General features: G+C 40.3%; 4 protein-coding genes across 14 annotated transcripts in view; 1 reads left to right on the top strand and 3 right to left on the bottom strand.

Moving 5' to 3' along the window:
• The window catches only part of LOC306829052 (uncharacterized protein), a gene marked incomplete at its 5' end in the record, with an annotated part of 184,839 nt that overhangs the window by 89,089 nt on the left and 79,269 nt on the right, over positions 1 to 16,481 (top strand). The gene's annotated exons all lie outside the window — the stretch shown is intronic.
• The window catches only part of LOC306828996 (protocadherin alpha-C2-like), a 167,112-nt gene that overhangs the window by 116,926 nt on the left and 33,705 nt on the right, over positions 1 to 16,481 (bottom strand). Inside the window, exon 1 of one of the 3 annotated variants that reach the window (XM_079351768.1) lies at positions 5,149 to 7,675. The exons of the other annotated variants lie outside the window; for them this stretch is intronic. Within the exon in view, the coding sequence (XP_079207894.1) occupies positions 5,149 to 7,506 (2,358 nt within the window). The 5' untranslated portion in view covers positions 7,507 to 7,675. Of the gene's footprint in view, positions 1 to 5,148; positions 7,676 to 16,481 lie in introns of those variants that run through there. 3 annotated transcript variants of the gene reach the window in all.
• LOC306829036 (protocadherin alpha-8-like) lies at positions 967 to 5,120 on the bottom strand. The gene has a single exon (XM_079351854.1). It carries the CDS (start codon positions 4,173 to 4,175, stop codon positions 1,797 to 1,799), a length of 2,379 nt encoding a protein of 792 aa, XP_079207980.1. The 5' UTR covers positions 4,176 to 5,120; the 3' UTR covers positions 967 to 1,796.
• LOC306829020 (protocadherin alpha-3-like) lies at positions 11,000 to 15,797 on the bottom strand. The gene is made up of 2 exons (XM_079351838.1): positions 13,191 to 15,797; positions 11,000 to 11,186 (listed from the first exon to the last, which is right to left on the bottom strand). The coding sequence occupies exons 1-2, from the start codon at positions 15,546 to 15,548 to the stop codon at positions 11,127 to 11,129; spliced, it is 2,418 nt and encodes an 805-aa protein (XP_079207964.1). The 5' UTR covers positions 15,549 to 15,797; the 3' UTR covers positions 11,000 to 11,126.

Here is a 16,481-nt window from a genome sequence, read left to right as displayed (position 1 = left end):
CAGAGGCTTTAATATTTATTTCATATCTGTCTTTTGCTTCAAAATCTATCTGTCCTTTAACAGTTATTACACCAGTATTGGGGTCAACTTCAAAAAGTTTGCGTAACCTATTATTCACATTATCTCCAAACGAATAAACCACCTCCCCATTTAAACCATCATCTAAATCGGTGGCATTTACTTGCATGACAGTTGTGCCTATTGCTGAATTTTCTTTTAGCACTGCAGAGTAGGAGTCTTTGGCAAAAACTGGCATATTGTCATTTACATCCAAAACATTAACTATAATTGCCATGCTTCCAGATTTAGCAGGTTTTCCTCCATCAACTGCTGTCAACATTAATGTATGCTTTCTTGAAGTTTCTTTGTCCAGTGGTTTATGCAAATACAATACAGGAATTTTCCCATCCTCTCCCCCACCTTTAACCTCCAGACGAAAATGGTCATTTTGGCTGAGCCTATACTGCTGAATCGAATACACATCACTATCTGGATCCTGGGCGCCTTGTAGCTGAAATCGCGTCCCAGGTAAAGCAGATTCAGATATCTGTAACTGGGTCTCGTTATCAGAGAAGGTGGGGGAGTGATCGTTTACATCCAAAATCTCAATAGCGATGTAATGCACCTCTAGCGGGTTCTCCAGAGCAGTCTTTATGTTAATAACGCAGCTGCTGATCCGTTCGCACACTTCCTCTCTGTCTATCTTTCGGTTAACGTGTAAGATGCCATGATTGTTGAGCTGAAACAACGGGTCCGTGGATCCAGAAACGATGCGAAAGCCTCTGGCATTCAAAGCAGCGCTGTCCAGCCCTAAATCTTTTGCGATGTTCCCAACAACAGAACCCACCTTGACCTCTTCAGCAATAGAGTATCGTAGCTGTGCCGACGCAACATTTAAAGTAAAATCCAAGGTAACAATGACAACGACAAGCCGCTCCAACCACGCGCTGCATCCACGTCGTGCCATTGTGATTTGTAATTAAAAAAAAATAAATCAAAATCTTGGTTTGTTAAATGGTGGTCCAAACAAGAAGGGACATTTTTTTAAACATTTACTGCTGCCCAAAAAAATAGATATGCAGACAAACGAGTCACACGTTTGGAGCCATCGTCCTCTGAAACATTAGTGCTCCCTGTAGCGAATAAAAATCCAACTACTCACGTGACACAGATGATGTTCAACCCAGAGTCTTTCATTTCAATAAGCAGTGACACCATGCGAGCTGCTGTTACAATGCAGATACAATCCAGTAAAATAATATCTGGTTAAATTTCCCCTTTGCCGGAGGATGTGAGCAGTACAAAAATACAAGTGGATCACATTACCTGTCAACATGGTTGACTACTGCTGACAAGAAGCCCGCTGTAGGTCTTATTTACATAAAATAATGAAATCCCAAATTATGAGAAAAATAATGACTATAACTTCCATTCTTTCGTTCATAGTCTAAAACGTATTTTACCTCTCGAGTTGTTCTCCTTCTGTCAGTAACGTATAGCAGCTTAAACTCAGTTCACAGTCTGGGTTGCATAAAATACAAACATACAAACATCTAAAAAAACAACTACTGAATAAGCAGTTTCATAATAACCATATAGTCAGCTGATTATGGGATACCATTTTTTCCACAGTCCTTTTCTATCAAGCTTCTCTGTGGAGATGCTGTGTTTCCACACACTCAGATCATTTTGATCTGCATCTCATCTGTCATTCACTCATGAACTGCCATTATTAAAGTGTGAATTGTAATTAACATGCTACACAACACAATTCCATTCAAACAGATAGTTGTGCTCTAAGTGTTCCTTTCTCTTACCTCAGTAGAAGTCCTCCTCCTGTCAGGGAGCACTAGAGTGTTAGCATGGCTGCCCGGGACTATAGTAGATCCTATACTCATTCTGGGTCCCACTAACATGTAGCGTTTGTCTCCAGATCTGTACTGGATGCTGTGACACAGAGTCCCGTCATAGTTAGTCTCTTGGAGGTATTTGGAAGTGTAGTCTGTGGATTTGGAGCACTGCATTGCAATGAGCACGATGATGCTGATGAGAAAAAGTGCTGAAACGGAGGCCAAAGTTATCATGAGGTAAAAAGTGACATTGCTCTCCTCATCATCGTTTGTTGCACTTTTCACATCAGAAGCAGCAAAAGCCTCTTTGGGCTCCACAACTTTGACAATGACAGTAGCTGTTGCTGACAGGGAAACGTTGCCATTGTCTTTGACCAGTATGACCAGTTTGTGCTCAGCCTCGTCTGTCTCTGTGAATGAGCGAAGTGTTCTGATCTGTCCTGTATAGCGGTCCAAAGAAAAGAGACTGTGCTCAGTCACTTCCTGCAGTGAAAACAGTAACCAGCCGTTATATCCTATATCAGCGTCATAGGCTCTGACTTTAGTCACCAAGTGTGGTGCGTTCACGTTGCGGGGAATCTCCTCCACACCTTCAGCAGAACCGTTGGAGCTGACTGGATACAGGATGACTGGAGCGTTGTCGTTCTGATCCAGAATGAACACGTTGACTGTGACGTTGTTGCTTAGAGACGGAGTTCCAGAATCTGTGGCCACAACTTGGAACTGGAACGTTTTCACTGTTTCAAAGTCAAAACTTTTCAATGCCGAAATATCTCCATTTTCAGAATTAATACTTAAAAATGAAGACATTTTATTTTCTTCGCTTCCGTCTCTGAGAATATGATATGTAATAAGTGCATTCTCGCTTTCATCTCGATCAAACGCTTTAACAGAAAACACAGAGGTACCTGGCTCATTAGCTTCAGTCACATAGAAGGTATAAGGACTGAGTGAAAACTCTGGACTGTTATCATTCACATCTGACACCACGACGCTTATTATCTTTTCAGACGATAAAGGAGGTTGACCAGCGTCTCTTGCAGTTATTGTCAGGTCATACTGTGACTGTTTCTCTCTGTCCAAATGCGATTTGGTCACTAATGAGTACATCTTGTCTCGTAAGGATGGTGATAAAGTGAAAGGAACATCATCACTTATGGAGCAAATAACCTTTCCATTTAGACCAGAGTCCAGGTCATTGACACTGATAAGAGCAACTGTAGTTCCTGGTCTGGAATCTTCAGGGATGGAGCTCGAAAATGACGTGACTTCAATCTCAGGTGCATTATCATTCACGTCAACTATCTTAATGATGACGCTTTTCTCTGTTATTAGAGGGGTGGTACCTTTATCTGATGCTTGAATTTCAATTTCATATCTGTCCTTTTCCTCGTAATTTATCAAACCTTTCACTGTAATTTCCCCAGTAGACGGATTAATTTCAAAACGGTTTAATAGCCTACGATTTACTATACTACTAAATGAGTAAACCACTTCTCCGTTTACTCCGTCATCTAAATCAGTTGCATTGACTTGCATTACTTTTGTACCAATTGGAACATTTTCATTAAGCACCACAGAATAAACATCTTGAGAGAAAATAGGTGCGTTATCATTACTATCCAAAACATTTACTAGAATATTCATTTCGCCTGATTTAGGAGGTTTTCCCCCGTCATGTGCGGTCAGTACTAAAGTGTGGGTCAGTGCTGCCTCCCTATCCAAAGACTTTTGAACAATAAGTAGTGGAATTTTACCATCTTCTCCCTTATCTTTTACTTCCAGACGGAAATGATCATTAGGGCTGAGTTTATATTGCTGAACAGAGAAAGCGCCACCATCTGGATCTCTCGCTGGTTGAAGTGGAAATCGCACTCCAGGCAATACAGACTCGGAAATTTCCAACATTTTTTCTTCATGCGGGAAACTGGGAGAATGATCATTTATATCCTGCACATCCACTTCAACATAATGGACCTCCAGTGGGTTTTCTAACACCGTTTTTAGAGTTATCATACACGTAGTGCTCTGCGCGCACACCTCCTCTCTGTCAATCTTTCGGCTCACATACAGTATACCATTATTCTGGTTAACATGAAAAAGAGGATCCGCAGTACTTGAAACAATCCGATACTTCCTGTCTTTCAATGTGCTTTTATCTAATCCCAAATCCTTTGCTACGTTTCCGACCACAGTACCTTCGATGACTTCCTCAGAGATTGAATATCTTATCTGCGCCTCGGTCAAGCTCCACAAAAGCACAGCAAACACGCAGCAGATCCACCGTCCAATCGCCCTCTTTACCTCGTGTCCTCTTTGTCCCATTGTTAAAATGTATTTTGAATCTTCGCGTGGTTGACAACCGTGGCCTTTGAGATTAATCCAACATGTTCCGCGAACACATGATCGCTTTTTATCGATAGTTGTGAAGGCACGGGACGAGGCGTTTAAACGCAGAAACAAGCCACCAGGCTACGCTTCCAGTATCGAACTGGGAGAGCTAAAAAGAGGTGGAACTAAAATTGAATGACGACAAGCAAAAGCTGTTACGTCCAAACACACTGACACCATGCGTTCTCGTCGCTCACTACAATCACATCAAAGTTGTTGTTTCTTTTAAATAGATTGAGCATGTTTAATGTTTAATTAATTTTCTCTATGTTGATGGTGGGGTGAAGGTTAATCGGGTAAAATAAAATCAATTTCAACGGAAAATCATACAAGCTAAATGTTTCACATTTCAGTGAAAATTAAATGACAAACTGCAAAAATATATCACATGGGTCCATACAACAGAACTATGAATTTCATTCCTTTGAGCTGTATAAACCAAAAGAGAAGGATGCGTTTAACAAATAAGCGAGCGACATGTCGTACATAGTGCAGGTAAGGATATGAGAGAAAAACCTTTCTGCAGACAGCAAACTATGGCTGATACACTTCGGCCATGTGAATGCGTCTACCTTAATATTACAACACAGAAGCCCAGAAACCTGAATCATATTATTAGTGAATCTGCATACTATTGCACATCGTGCTGGTTAAATTACTGTAAATCACAATATGTTGTTATACTGTATTTTTCAGAGTACAGTAAAAGGGATGCAGTCGGTAGAGGGAGAACCAAATGTCAAGCTTTAGCCACACATTGTTAGAAGGAAAATGATGCTGAAAGGTACACAAAGAGTGATCCACACTCCAGCTAATACCACCATATTTCAGGGAAGTAAAAATGGATAATTCACATTTTATAACAAACTGATGAACACTGCCAGTGTTTTCACAACATAAAGCTCACCTCAGTAGAAGTCCTCCTCCTGTCAGGGAGCACGAGTGTGTTGGCATGGCTGCCCGGGACTATTGTAGATCCTATACTCATTCTGGGTCCCACTAACATGTAGCGTTTGTCTCCAGATCTGTACTGGATGCTGTGACACAGAGTCCCGTCATAGTTAGTCTCTTGGAGGTATTTGGAAGTGTAGTCTGTGGATTTGGAGCACTGCATTGCAATGAGCACGATGATGCTGATGAGAAAAAGGGCTGAAACGGAGGCCAAAGTTATCATGAGGTAAAAAGTGACATTACTCTCCTCATCATCGTTTGTTGCACTTTTCACATCAGAAGCAGCAAAAGCCTCTTTGGGCTCCACAACTTTGACAATGACAGTAGCTGTTGCTGACAAGGAAACGTTGCCATTGTCTTTGACCAGTATGACCAGTTTGTGCTCAGCCTCGTCTGTCTCTGTGAATGAGCGAAGTGTTCTGATCTGTCCTGTATAGCGGTCCAAAGAAAAGAGACTGTGCTCAGTCACTTCCTGCAGTGAAAACAGTAACCAGCCGTTATATCCTATATCAGCGTCATAGGCTCTGACTTTAGTCACCAAGTGTGGTGCGTTCACGTTGCGGGGAATCTCCTCCACACCTTCAGCAGAACCGTTGGAGCTGACTGGATACAGGATGACTGGAGCGTTATCATTCTGATCCAGAATGAACACGTTCACTGTGACGTTGTTGCTTAGAGACGGAGTTCCAGAATCTGTGGCCACAACTTGGAACTGGAACGTTTTCACTGTTTCAAAGTCGAAACTTTTCAGTGCCGAAATATCTCCATTTTCAGAATTAATACTTAAAAATGAAGACATTTTATTTTCTTCACTTCCATCTCTGAGAATACGATATGTAATAAGTGCATTGTCGTTTTCATCTCGATCAAACGCTTTAACAGAAAACACAGAGGTGCCTGGCTCATTCCCTTCAGTCACATAGAAGGTATAAGGACTGAGTGAAAACTCTGGACTGTTGTCATTCACATCTGACACCACGACGCTTATCGTCTTTTCAGACGATAACGGAGGTTGACCAGCGTCTTTTGCAGTTATTGTCAGGTCATACTGTGACTGTTTCTCTCGGTCTAGGAGCGATTTGGTCACTAATGAATACATTCTGTCTTTCAAAGATGGTGATAGAGTGAAAGGAACATCGTCACTTATCGAACAAATAACTTTTCCATTGAGACCAGAGTCCAGGTCATTGACACTGATAAGAGCAACTGTAGTTCCTGGTCTGGAATCTTCAGGGATGGAACTTGAAAATGACGTGACTTCAATCTCAGGTGCATTATCATTCACGTCAACTATCTTGATGATGACGCTTTTCTCCGTAGTTAGAGGGGCGGTACCTTTATCTGATGCCTTTATTTCAATTTCATATATGTCATTATCCTCATAATTGATTAAACCTTTAACAGTTATCTCACCTGTTAAGGAATCGATATGAAATACATTCAGGATATTTTGATTTATACTGTTACTGAAAGAATAAACTACATCTCCATTTTGTCCTTCATCTAAATCAGTTGCATTAACTTGTACGACTGCTGTACCTACTGGAGCATTTTCACGGAGGTTCACAGAATAAACGTCTTGCGAAAAATCAGGCGCGTTATCGTTGACATCCAAAACATTGACAAGAAGATTCATATTACCAGATTTCGGGGGTTTTCCCCCATCAATTGCCGTCAAAATTAATGAGTGGCTTCGTGAAGTTTCTCTATCCAAAGATTTCTGAACAACCAATATTGGTATTTTACCATCATTCCCTTTTTTCTTTACATCCAAGCGAAAATGATCGTTGTTGCTCAGTTTATATTGCTGTACAGAAAAATGACCACTGTCTAGATCTCGTGCGGGTTTTAGTTGAAATCTTGCTCCAGGCAACACAGACTCTGAAATCTCCAACGTTGTCTCTTCCTCTGAAAAAGTGGGAGAGTGGTCATTTATATCTATGATTTCCACTTCAACATAATGGACCTCCAGCGGGTTTTCCAGCACTGTTTTCAAATTCATCAAACACGTACTGCTCTGCGCACACACCTCTTCTCTGTCGATCTTTCGGCTCACATACAAAATACCATCGTTTTGATTCACGTGGAAAAGAGGATCCGTATTACTAGAAACAATCCGATACTTCCTGTCTTTCAGTGAGCTCTTATCTAATCCCAGGTCTTTTGCTATATTTCCAACCACAGTTCCTTCGTTAACTTCTTCAGAGACTGAATATCGTATTTCCGATGCGGCCACGCTCCACAGAAGCACAGCGACCAAGCAGCCGAGCAAATATCCTCGCGCCCACCGTGTCTCGTGTCGTCTTTGTTCCATGGTCAAAACAGAAATCAGCAGCAATCCATCAGGAACAACACAACTCGTTGTGGAAACGGAACCCAGTACTCCCTTGTATGTTCACTGCCTTAAAGCATTGTGTAAATGTGACAACGATGATGCTAATAAAGGACACACTCGGCGCACAAAAATGCAGTACTAACACGAAAGTGAGATTGTATTTAGGAGGTGGAACCTTTATCCAATGACGACAGAACAAGCACGAGTGCTGCTGACTCTTTACATTACACTGACACCATGCGAGCTAAAGTCTCACTACAAAGAGTGTGAACGTCTGTTCAGAAAAATACATAAATAGTAAAATGATTGGTAAGTACTGCAGACTACAAATCAATTGTTGTCGAGTTTAAGGAAATAAGGTGGCGAACTCCTCAGGAAAAAGTCTCCCAAAATGGCTTCAAATTAAGATGAAAAAATATATATATATGTTTTCATGTTTCATGGATTCTTCTGAGCATTTCTGAACATTTACATTTTCTTTAAATTGCATTACTTTAATTGTTCACATAAAGATTTTATAGGACGAAATGTTTGTTCCTTTCGTTAAACATATATATATATATATATATATATATATATATATATATATATATATACATTTTCAGCACCATGGACAGCGACGACAAACAACTGTCGCAACAAATGGTTAAAAAAATCATGCCGTATTTAATTTACTGGACAACAGAGTTACACAGGTTGCGTTTCTTTTTGTTTTCTGTTCTTTCAAAGCGGGTTTCACGGCAGACTGTTTCATGTGTTGTCTGAACATCTGCCGTCATTCAGCTCCCCTTGGCTAGCAAAATGATTCCTCTCACCTAAACGCACAATAAACCAACTCGAATTGGAGTTTATATCATCAGTTGTTGTTTTTTTCCTCTAATTGTCATACACATAGAAGATGAATATAGGGAAAGGGAATAAATAGTGCATGGGCAACAGTTATACCGCATGAAGAACAATAATTAAGCAAGTACATATTTTTAACTTTTTCCTCTTGACAGGCTATTGTCCCAATTTTGACATCATGGAATCGTTTTATGGAACCATTTTAAATCTCGATGTCTACTGATTTTAGTTAATTATTTTAAGGTTAGCTGTTTATCATACACTTATAAAGAAATATGACAACTTTAATTCAAATATTTTACCCTATTGCTTACTCTGACCGTTTTTTTCCAATATAATAATTATCTTTAATGTTGGCTTGTTAAACTTTAGCATACATGTGAGTCTTATTACAAGTTGAAGCCATTTACTGATAGTAGTGTGTTATTTCATTTCAAAAGTTTTATGGTCAAACAAAAGCCCCATTAACAATAATATATTCCATTAAAAAGAAGGCTGCCTTTTCACGATGAACACATGAACGCTACATTGAAGAGCAGGAAAGCCAGTTGGCTCATTGCTTTACTTAACAAACACATTAACCTCAATATCAGAATAAGCAGGAAAAGATCAAATAGCCAACAAACAAGGCAAAGTTTTCACAAAACTTCCACTCCCATGCTTCAGCTATAATTCAGGGTGACAATCTCAGAAAATGAGTTTTATTCAGTGAATGGATTTCGACAACAAGTTTCCTTGTTTTCAACTAAGTTCATTTCCAAAACAGAATTTTTCAACCATTTATCTATGTGCACATCAAATGAGGTAAGAAGGAGATTAAATATGTTGTAGAGGTTGAAAAATAGTTTGGACTCGTCCTACCTCAGTAGAAGTCCTCCTCCTGTCAGGGAGCACGAGAGTATTAGCATGGCTGCCCGGGACTATAGTAGATCCTATACTCATTCTGGGTCCCACTAACATGTAGCGTTTGTCTCCAGATCTGTACTGGATGCTGTGACACAGAGTCCCGTCATAGTTAGTCTCTTGGAGGTATTTGGAAGTGTAGTCTGTGGATTTGGAGCACTGCATTGCAATGAGCACGATGATGCTGATGAGAAAAAGTGCTGAAACGGAGGCCAAAGTTATCATGAGATAAAAAGTGACATTACTCTCCTCATCATCGTTTGTTGCACTTTTCACATCAGAAGCAGCAAAAGCCTCTTTGGGCTCCACAACTTTGACAATGACAGTAGCTGTTGCTGAGAGGGAAACGTTGCCATTGTCTTTGACCAGTATGACCAGTTTGTGCTCAGCCTCGTCTGTCTCTGTGAATGAGCGAAGTGTTCTGATCTGTCCTGTATAGCGGTCCAAAGAAAAGAGACTGTGCTCAGTCACTTCCTGCAGTGAAAACAGTAACCATCCGTTATATCCTATATCAGCGTCATAGGCTCTGACTTTAGTCACCAAGTGTGGTGCGTTCACGTTGCGGGGAATCTCCTCCACACCTTCAGCAGAACCGTTGGAGCTGACTGGATACAGGATGACTGGAGCGTTGTCGTTCTGATCCAGAATAAACACGTTCACTGTGACGTTGTTGCTTAGAGACGGAGTTCCAGAATCTGTGGCCACAACTTGGAACTGGAACGTTTTCACTGTTTCAAAGTCGAAACTTTTCAGTGCCGAAATATCTCCATTTTCAGAATTAATACTTAAAAATGAAGACATTTTATTTTCTTCGCTTCCGTCTCTGAGAATATGATATGAAATAAGTGCATTGTCGTTTTCATCCCGATCAAACGCTTTAACAGAAAACACAGAGGTACCTGGCTCATTAGCTTCAGTCACATAGAAGGTATAAGGACTGAGTGAAAACTCTGGACTGTTATCATTCACATCTGACACCACGACGCTTATTGTCTTTTCAGACGACAACGGAGGTTGACCAGCGTCTTTTGCGGTTATTGTCAGGTCATACTGTGACTGTTTCTCTCTGTCCAAAGGTGATTTGGTCACTAATGAATACACCTTTTCTTCTAATGATGGTGATAAAGTGAAAGGAACATCACCACTTATGGAACAAATAACTTTTCCATTGAGACCAGAGTCCAGGTCATTGACACTGATAAGAGCAACTGTAGTTCCTGGTCTGGAATCTTCAGGGATGGAGCTTGAAAATGACGTGACTTCAATCTCAGGTGCATTATCATTCACGTCAACTATCTTAATGATGACGCTTTTCTCCGTAGTTAGAGGGGCGGTACCTTTATCTGATGCCTCAATTTCAATTTCATATATGTCATTATCCTCATAATTGATTAAACCTTTAACAGTTATCTCACCTGTTAATGCATCGATTTGAAATACATTCAGGATATTTTGATTTATACTTTTACTGAAAGAATAAACTACATCTCCATTTTGTCCTTCATCTAAATCAGTTGCATTAACTTGTACGACTGCTGTACCTACTGGAGCATTTTCACGGAGGTTCACAGAATAAACGTCTTGCGAAAAATCAGGCGCGTTGTCGTTGACATCCAAAACATTGACAAGAAGATTCATATTACCAGATTTCGGGGGTTTCCCCCCATCAATTGCCGTCAAAATTAATGAGTGGCTTCGTGAAGTTTCTCTGTCCAAGGATTTCTGAACAACCAATATTGGTATTTTACCATCGTTCCCTTTTTTCTTTACATCCAAGCGAAAATTATCGTTGTTGCTCAGTTTATATTGCTGTACAGAAAAATGACCACTGTCGAGATCTCGTGCGGGTTTTAGCTGAAATCTTGCTCCAGGCAACACAGACTCTGAAATCTCCAACGTTGTCTCTTCCTCTGGAAAAATAGGAGAGTGGTCGTTTATATCCAGAACTTCCACTTTTACGTAGTGCACCTCAAGCGGGTTTTCGAGAACGGTTTTCAAATTCATCAAACACGTATTGCTCTGCGCACACACCTCTTCTCTGTCGATCTTTCGGCTCACATACAAAATACCATCGTTTTGATTCACGTGGAAAAGAGGATCTGTATTACTAGAAACAATGCGATACTTCCGGTCTTTCAGTGAGCTCTTATCTAATCCCAGGTCTTTTGCTATATTTCCAACCACAGTTCCTTCGTTAACTTCTTCAGAGACTGAATATCGTATTTCCGATGCGGCCACGCTCCACAGAAGCACAACGACCAAGCAGCCGAGCAAATATCCTCGCGCCCATCGTGTCTCGTGTCGTCTTTGTTCCATGGTCAAAACAGAAATCAGCAGCAATCCATCAGGATAAAAAAAAGTCCTTCTGGATAGATAATTCAGTAATGCCTTTTATGTTGACTGCCTTAAATCATTGTGTAAATGTGACAACGATGATGCTAAGAAAGGAAATACTAGGCGCACAAAATGCGGTACTAACACGAAAGTGAGATTGTATTTAGGAGGTGGAACCTTTATCTAATGACGACAGAACAAGCACGAGTGCTGCTGACTCTTTACATTACACTGACACCATGCGAGCTAAAGTCTCACTGCAAAGAGTGTGCAGGTCTTTGAAGAACATTACATGAATTGTAAAATGATTACTAAGTACTGCAAATTATTGACCAATGGTTGTCGAGTTGAAGGAAATGAATAAGGAGGTGAACTCCTCAGGAAAAAAGTCTCCCAAAATGGACTCAAATTAAGATGAAAAAAACAACAACAATATACTTTTCATGGATTCCTCTGAGCATTTCTGAACATTTACATTTTCTTTAAATTGCATTACTTTTATTGTTGACTTACAGTTTTAAGGGACGAAATGTTTGTTCCTTTCTTTAAGCAGAGAGAGAGAGAGAGATCTACATTTTCAGCACCATGGACAGCGACGACAAACAGCCGCTCTGTGTCGCAACAAATGGTTGAAAAGATAATACTGTATTTAATTTACTGGACAACAGAGTTACACAGGTTGTGTTTCTTTTTATTTTCTGTTCTTTCAAAGCGGGTTTCACGGCAGACTGTTTCATGTGTTGTCTGAACATCTGCCGTCATTCAGCTCCCCTTGGCTAGAAAAATGATTCCTCTCACCTAAACGCACACTCAACAATAAACCAACTCGAATTGGAGTTTATATCATCAGTTGTTGTTGTTTTTTCCTCTAAGTGTCATACACAGAGAGGATGAATATAGGGAAAGGGAATAAATAGTGCATGGGCAAAAATAATACCACACAAAGAACAATAATTAAGCAGCTACATATTTCTAACGTTTTTCCTCTTAACAAGCTATCATCCCAATATTGACATCATGGAACCGTTTTAATGAACCATTTTAAATCTCAATGTTCACTGATTTTAGGCAATTATTTTAAGTTTAGCTGTTTATCATACACTTATAAAGAAATATGATATCACTTTTATTCAAATCTTTTTTTTTCTCTGACCGTTTTTCCCAAATAACAGCCCCATTACCAATAATATAATCCATTAAAAAAGAAGGCTGCCTATTTAACAAAGAGCACATAGAAACCGCTACATTGAAGAGCACAAAAGCCAGCTGGCTCATTGCTTTACTTAACAACCACATTCACCTCAATATAAGAATTAGCAGAAAAAAAATCAATTAGCCAACAAACAAGGCAGAGTTTTCACAAAACTTCCCCTCCCATGCTTCAGCTACAATCCAGATTGACAATCTCAGATTATGCGTTTTATTCAGTGAATGGATTTCCACACCAACCAGGTTTCCTTGTTTTCAACTAAGTTCAATTACAAAACAGAACTTTCCAACCACTTAGCTATGTGCACATCAAATGAGGTATGACATTAAATATGTTGTAGAGGTTGAAAAATAGTTTGGATTTGTCCTACCTCAGTAGAAGTCCTCCTCCTGTCAGGGAGCACTAGAGTGTTAGCATGGCTGCCCGGGACTATAGTAGATCCTATACTCATTCTGGGTCCCACTAACATGTAGCGTTTGTCTCCAGATCTGTACTGGATGCTGTGACACAGAGTCCCGTCATAGTTAGTCTCTTGGAGGTATTTGGAAGTGTAGTCTGTGGATTTGGAGCACTGCATTGCAATGAGCACGATGATGCTGATGAGAAAAAGTGCTGAAACGGAGGCCAAAGTTATCATGAGGTAAAAAGTGACATTGCTCTCCTCATCATCGTTTGTTGCACTTTTCACATCAGAAGCAGCAAAAGCCTCTTTGGGCTCCACAACTTTGACAATGACAGTAGCTGTTGCTGACAGGGAAACGTTGCCATTGTCTTTGACCAGTATGACCAGTTTGTGCTCAGCCTCGTCTGTCTCTGTGAATGATCGAAGTGTTCTGATCTGTCCTGTATAGCGGTCCAAAGAAAAGAGACTGTGCTCAGTCACTTCCTGCAGTGAAAACAGTAACCAGCCGTTATATCCTATATCAGCGTCATAGGCTCTGACTTTAGTCACCAAGTGTGGTGCGTTCACGTTGCGGGGAATCTCCTCCACACCTTCAGCAGAACCGTTGGAGCTGACTGGATACAGGATGACTGGAGCGTTGTCGTTCTGATCCAGAATGAACACGTTGACTGTGACGTTGTTGCTTAGAGACGGAGTTCCAGAATCTGTGGCCACAACTTGGAACTGGAACGTTTTCACTGTTTCAAAGTCAAAACTTTTCAATGCCGAAATATCTCCATTTTCAGAATTAATACTTAAAAATGAAGACATTTTATTTTCTTCACTTCCGCCTCTGAGAATATGATATGTAATAAGTGCATTCTCGCTTTCATCTCGATCAAACGCTTTAACAGAAAACACAGAGGTACCTGGCTCATTAGCTTCAGTCACATAGAAGGTATAAGGACTGAGTGAAAACTCTGGACTGTTATCATTCACATCTGACACCACGACGCTTATTGTCTTTTCAGACGATAAAGGAGGTTGACCAGCGTCTTTTGCAGTTATTGTCAGGTCATACTGTGACTGTTTCTCTCTGTCCAGAGGCGATTTGGTCACTAATGAATACATTCTGTCTTGTACGGATGGTGATAAAGTGAAAGGAACATCATCACTTATGTAGCAAATAACTTTTCCATTGAGACCAGAGTCCAGGTCATTGACACTGATAAGAGCAACTGTAGTTCCTGGTCTGGAATCTTCAGGGATGGAGCTTGAAAATGACGTGACTTCAATCTCAGGTGCATTATCATTCACGTCAACTATCTTAATGATGACGCTTTTCTCCGTAGTGAGCGGAGCCATGCCTTTATCCGCTGCCTCAATTTCAATTTCATATCTGTCTTTCGTCTCATAATCTATTAAACCCTGGACAGTTATCTCGCCCGTCAATGAGTTGATATGAAAGATATGTATTATGTCTTGGTTCATGCTGTTGCTGAATGAATAAACTACCTGTCCGTTTTGGCCAAAATCAAAATCTGTTGCGTTTACTTGTGTAACCGTTGTACCTACTGGAGCGTTTTCATAGAGTGTCACAGAGTACACGTCTTTTAGAAAAAATGGTGCGTTATCATTTATATCCAATACATTTACAAGGATTTTCAGAATACCAGTTTTCGGAGGTTTTCCCCCATCAATTGCGGTCAAAATTAATGTGTGACTTGCTGCTGTTTCTCTGTCTAAGGATTTTTGAACAACCAATGTTGGTATTTTACCATCTTCTCCTTTGTCCTTTACTTCCAATCGAAAATGATCGTTGTTGCTCAGTTTATATTGCTGTACAGAAAATTGGCCGCTGTCTCTATCCCGTGACGGTTTTAGCTGAAATCTTGCTCCAGGCAACACAGACTCTGAAATCTCCAACGTTTTCTCTTCCTCTGGAAAAATGGGAGAGTGGTCATTTATATCCAGAACTTCCACTTTTACGTAGTGCACCTCCAGCGGGTTTTCGAGTATCGTTTTCAAATTCATCAAACACGTATTGCTCTGCGCACACACCTCTTCTCTGTCGATCTTTCGGCTCACATACAAAATACCATCGTTTTGATTCACGTGGAAAAGAGGATCCGTATTACTAGAAACAATCCGATACTTCCTGTCTTTCAGTGAGCTCTTATCTAATCCCAGGTCTTTTGCTATATTTCCAACCACAGTTCCTTCGTTAACTTCTTCAGAGACTGAATATCTTATTTCCGCTGCGGCCACGCACCACAGAAGCACAGCGACCAAGCAGCCGAACAAATACACTCGCGCCCACCATGTCTCGTGTCGTCTTTGTTCCATGGTCAAAACAGAAATCAGCAGCAATCCATCAGGAACAAAAAACCTCGTTGTGGAAATGGAACCCAGTACTTCCTTGTATGTTCACTGCCTTAAAGCATTGTGTAAATGTGACAACGATGATGCTAAGAAAGGACACACTCGGCGCACAAAATGCAGTACTAACACGAAAGTGAGATTGTATTTAGGAGGTGGAACCTTTATCCAATGACGACACAACAAGTACGAGTGCTGCTGACTCTTTACATTACACTGACACCATGCGAGCTAAAGTCTCACTGCAAAGAGTGTGCAGGTCTTTGAAGAACATTACATGATTTGTAAAATGATTGCTATGTACTGCCAATTATTGACCAATGGTTGTCGAGTGAAAGGAGATTAATAAGGAGTCGACCTCCTCAGGAAAAAAGTAACCCAAAGTGGACTCAAATTAAGATGAAAATATATATATATATAAATATATACTTTTCATGGACTCCTCTGAGCATTTCTGAGCATTTACATTTTCGTTAAATTGCATTGCTTTAATTGTTTACTCCAAGTTTTAATGGCAAGAAATGTTTGTTCCTTTCTTTAAGCAGAGAAATAGCTACATTTTCAGCACCATGGACAGCGACGACAAACAACTGTCGCAACAAATGGTTGAAGTACTGTATTTAATTTACTGAACAACAGAGTTACACAGGTTGTGTTTCTTTTTGTTTTCTGTTCTTACAAAGCGGGTAACACGACAGACTGTTTCATGTGTTGTCTGAACATCTGCCGTCATTCAGCTCCCCTTGGCTAGCAAAAGGATTCCTCTCACATAAACGCACAATCAACAATAAACGAACTCGAATTGGAGGTTTTATCATCAGTTGTTTTTTCCTCTAAGTGTCATACACATAAAAGATGAATATAGGGAAAGGGAATAAATAGTGCATGGGCAACAGTAAT

This window comes from Symphodus melops, assembly GCF_947650265.1.
Source record: "Symphodus melops genome assembly, chromosome: 9".
In the NCBI taxonomy this organism is placed as follows: domain Eukaryota; kingdom Metazoa; phylum Chordata; class Actinopteri; order Labriformes; family Labridae; genus Symphodus; species Symphodus melops.
Note: the sequence above shows the minus strand (reverse complement) of the source record. Positions and strands in the feature narration are given on the sequence as shown.